At 40.4% G+C, this 4008-nt stretch overlaps 1 protein-coding gene across 1 annotated transcript; it reads right to left on the reverse strand.

Moving 5' to 3' along the window:
• Nucleotides 1-2034: 2034 nt before the first annotated feature.
• LOC103807312 (uncharacterized protein C18orf25 homolog) lies at nt 2035-3720 on the reverse strand. Its single transcript, XM_009080039.1, has one exon. It carries the CDS (start codon nt 3624-3626, stop codon nt 2883-2885), a length of 744 nt encoding a protein of 247 aa, XP_009078287.1. The 5' UTR covers nt 3627-3720; the 3' UTR covers nt 2035-2882.
• Nucleotides 3721-4008: the final 288 nt, after the last annotated feature.

A 4008-nucleotide genomic window follows, 5' to 3' on the forward strand; every position in this document is an offset into this window, starting at 1 on the left:
TGTGGGGAGTGGCCTGGCTGCTCTCAGCAAGGCTCCAGCATGTCTGGGCTAGTCAGGGGACATGTTAGGACTTGTTGCCCGAAGGCCTTAGGAGGAGTAGGCCTGGAGATGGGAACCTTGAACAGAAAGCACCTGTGTGCTGGCTCACCAGTCAGGAGTTAGGAAGTTGCTGGGATGTTACTGGGGAAGAAGACATGTAACTGGTTGTCGTGCCTTAGGTTAACCAATTGGTGCACACCTAATGTATAGAATAAGCCAATCAGCAGAGAACATGCTAAGCCAAGAAAACTATAAGTATCTGTGGAAAACAACAATAAAGGGACATCTTGCTTGCATCGAGCTGCTTCCCGTCTCTCCATCGCGACATGCCAGTATTTTAATCCACATGACATTTGAGTTCAGCAGAGAGAACTGTCTATTGCACAACTGCTTTGTTTTTAGCTTCATGGCATTATTATGTATTCACTGAACATTTTCTTTACCTTACTAATTTAGCCAAACATATTTCAGAGCGAGTGATGTGGATGGTTTGAAGAAAAAAACCAAACCAACAAACTGCACTATTTAAATGGAAGAGGTTTAGTTGCACAACATGAAAGACTACTGTATTCTCAAATGCAGCACTTTGATTTTCAGACCACACATGAGCAAACTGTCTGCTCTAACACTACACGCATTTGATAGAAGGCTTAGTGACAGAGTATGTATAACCTTCATACATGAAGGCCACATTAGCTATCACTAAAAATTTTAGAGCATCTCTGGTGGCAAATCTTTTTTTCAGACTGGTTTAAAATCAGTCCAAATAATAAGCAATGTTGAAACAGTAATCAACATTACAGCTGAAGTGCCCAAATACAGTCAGACTAAGGGGAACACAGATTACCTGTAAGACTCTTCTGCATCAATGTGTACAAACTTTTTCAAAAGTAAAGGCAAAGGTTTTTCATGCTTACATCCTGATACTCAAGTTTATCAAGTTAAACCTCAACTTTTGACTGTGTGCAGAGGACACTCATGACCTGAATTTCCAGTACTGTTTTTGATATGCCATAATAATTTCTAACTACATGTTCATTCCTCAAATTTTGAGGATACTCACAGTGTAATGCCAAGTACACTTAAATGGCTTTCTAATAAAAAAAAGAATTTAAGTATTTCACCAGTTCCAAGAAAAAGGATCACAGATGGCACTTGAGCCTACCACTGCAATGGAGAGCTGGGAGTCCTACTCAGACTCACAGCTCCACTGCATCTGTTAAGACCACATTTCATTAACCTGCAAGTAGCATAGGATGCATTTTTGACCAACCTTGTCCTTATCTCTATAGAGAATGTTTTTCTCTTGTACTTGGAAACCATCTCCCACAAGCCAAAATAATTTCTATTTAAAGGAAAACTGCAATGTGGCAGGTACACACTGCACCTAATTGCAGCAAAAGGACAGCTCAAAAGTTTTTGTGCCTTAAATGAAATTTAGCATCAAGCAGATGGATGATACATGCTATGAAATAAGAATAAACATAATTGTTCCTCAGGATGGTTCATGCACTCCCACACCTTGCATCACAGGCAAAACTGAGCCTTAGTGTAATCATCACTAAATAATCAAGTTCTTCCCTGCACTACAATGTGACCGCTTCACTGCAAGCATCACATGGTGAAGACTGAGAGCTCAAATATGGAAGAGCCTAGTACACAAAGACTATGCCTTTCCCAGACTTTATAATAATAAAGAAATACTTCCTTTGTGCAACCTGCTTCCTAGCAATATGTGGGAAAAATGTCAGTTCTCATGGTAACAATCATTCACCATAACCAAGTCAGTTAAAATAGTAATTTGTAAAATCTGCTACAAATATTTTAATTCATCTAGCAAACATTAGTTCAGCAACTTAAGACTAATTATTGCAGTTTTCCTTTAATGTTCTTGCCTTATGTAAGCTGATATTTATCTCCAAAAAACCCCCAACTTCTAGCACAAGAGGCAAAAAGGCATGTAACCCAGTAAAAACTGGCAAGCCAAAAATTTTATTTTTGATTGCCATATGATGATGGCTCTATGATATAATATGTTGCAATAATTCTTCACACAAAATCCTGTCCAAAGCACTTGGGCTAACAAAATAACAGACTCAGCAGACAACAGTCTTGAAGAATTCATCTTTCTTTTGCTAGTAAAATGAGAAGACCCCTATAATTTGCTGCCTCCAATCTTAACATAGATGTGTCAGAAAATTAAAAATATAGAAATTATAGATCCTTATGACATAGGAAAATAGTAACAGCTTTATCTAAGATGTTGAAAATTTAGGTGTGGATATAGCTTGTGCACCTGTGAAAACAAATTCATATTTATATCCTAAAATAGGTGACCAGCTGCAATCTGCAAAAGTTTACAGTAAGGCTAAGCAGGTTTCTCATGCACTGAAACAGAGCTGAAAGCACAGCATAAGTGCAATAATGAACAGGGCCTTACTGTAACACAAGCAAGAGGTATGCCATGTTATTTTTAATACAGCTACTAAGCTGTGGACATCAGATATTAAAGCAAAGCTGGCCACTTATCTTAAGAATATATTTATTAGATTATCACCATCTAATGGGATTTGACAGTACTGATAGTCCATATAGGCTTACAAAGGAAAATATCTGGAAATTCCAGAATTCAAAGATAGTCCTTCCTCCAATTTACCATTTCTATGCTTTGTTGGTGTGCAAAAGTAAACAAACCTCAGAACAGATTTTAAAATTTGCCCATGTCTTGTTAATATGCTGCAGTCTTCAAATTTACACAGAACTGCAGTTCTCCTGGGTATTCTCAAGTATCACTCATCTAATTTAGCATGACAGCTGAGAAATTATGTCAGCTACATTACAGTTCAGTTTAAAAAACAACCTCTACCTGGTATCTCTGCAGTGATTGTCTTGCTGCTCCCTGAAACCTCTTCATCATCTGATGATGAACTCGTGCTTGAGTCACATGTCAGGTCACTATCGCTGGTACTGCTGTCCTGCAGCAGGTTGTACTTCTTGCGAGCAGCTGCCTCCCGTTTCTGTCTCAAGAGCCGGATTCTCTCTTTGTGCTTTTGGCTTCGATGACCTTTTACCTTGGTAACTCGACCATTATGCTTATCACTAGACTGTCGGTTTTTCTTGGCAGCCATTGTTGAAGTTTCACTTTCAGACCTGGATCTCCTGGATTTCCTCCCAACTGCAGCCCCATACACACTAGAAGGGTCTCGCTCTACAACAGCTTCAGCTTGACAAGGCTCATTCTCTTCTGTGGAAGACAATGTATCAGAGTCAGCCAAATGCCCACTAGAAGAAGGGGAAAGCATGCAATGATTAGAAGAGTCACTCTCATAAAGTCGACCACCCGTTGGCTTATCACTCTCTGTCGATGCTAGCTGAGACTCTGAAGAGTCTCGCCTCAGTTCCATCAGTAAACAAGGCATTGAAGAGAGCACTGCAGAGTCTGCTGCAGTGTGCACATTGTCTTTCTGAGTTTGTGTCTCAAGTTCTATAGGTCCAACTTCATCAGGAGCAGTCTCTTGCTTTTCAGATGTCTTTGGTGGAACTTCCGAATCAACAAGTTCTGCTTTGCGCACTGCCTCCATCTTCATTTCAGAACACCAAGGTCCTCCTGGCCTCAAAGCATGGAGCACGTGGTCTGGAAGACTAGGTGAACTAGATATGAACTTCAGCAATACAGCAGCCTGCACAAGAACAGAAGAGTAAGAATAATTTACCCAAATAACTCAGTCCCGCACTTCACAGTATTACCTAAACAACTCATTGCTTTCAGTTACAGACAGTATGGTTTATATAATCACAGAATGGTTTGGGTTGGAAGGGACCTTAAAGGTCACCTCATTCCAACCCCCCTGCCATGGTGGGGGACACCTTCCACTAGACCAGGTTGCTCAAAGCCTCATCCAACCTGGCCTTGAACACTGCCAGGGATGGGGAGTCCACAGCCTCTGGACAACCTGTGCTAGTGCTTCA

The sequence above is a fragment of the Acanthisitta chloris genome, unplaced genomic scaffold (assembly GCF_000695815.1).
Source record: "Acanthisitta chloris isolate BGI_N310 unplaced genomic scaffold, ASM69581v1 scaffold2688, whole genome shotgun sequence".
In the NCBI taxonomy this organism is placed as follows: Eukaryota; Metazoa; Chordata; class Aves; order Passeriformes; family Acanthisittidae; genus Acanthisitta; species Acanthisitta chloris.

Excerpts from the sequence above, each read along its gene's own strand:
- LOC103807312 (XM_009080039.1), bottom strand. The coding sequence starts at position 3,626 with ATGAAGATGGAGGCAGTGCGCAAAGCAGAACTTGTTGATTCGGAAGTT.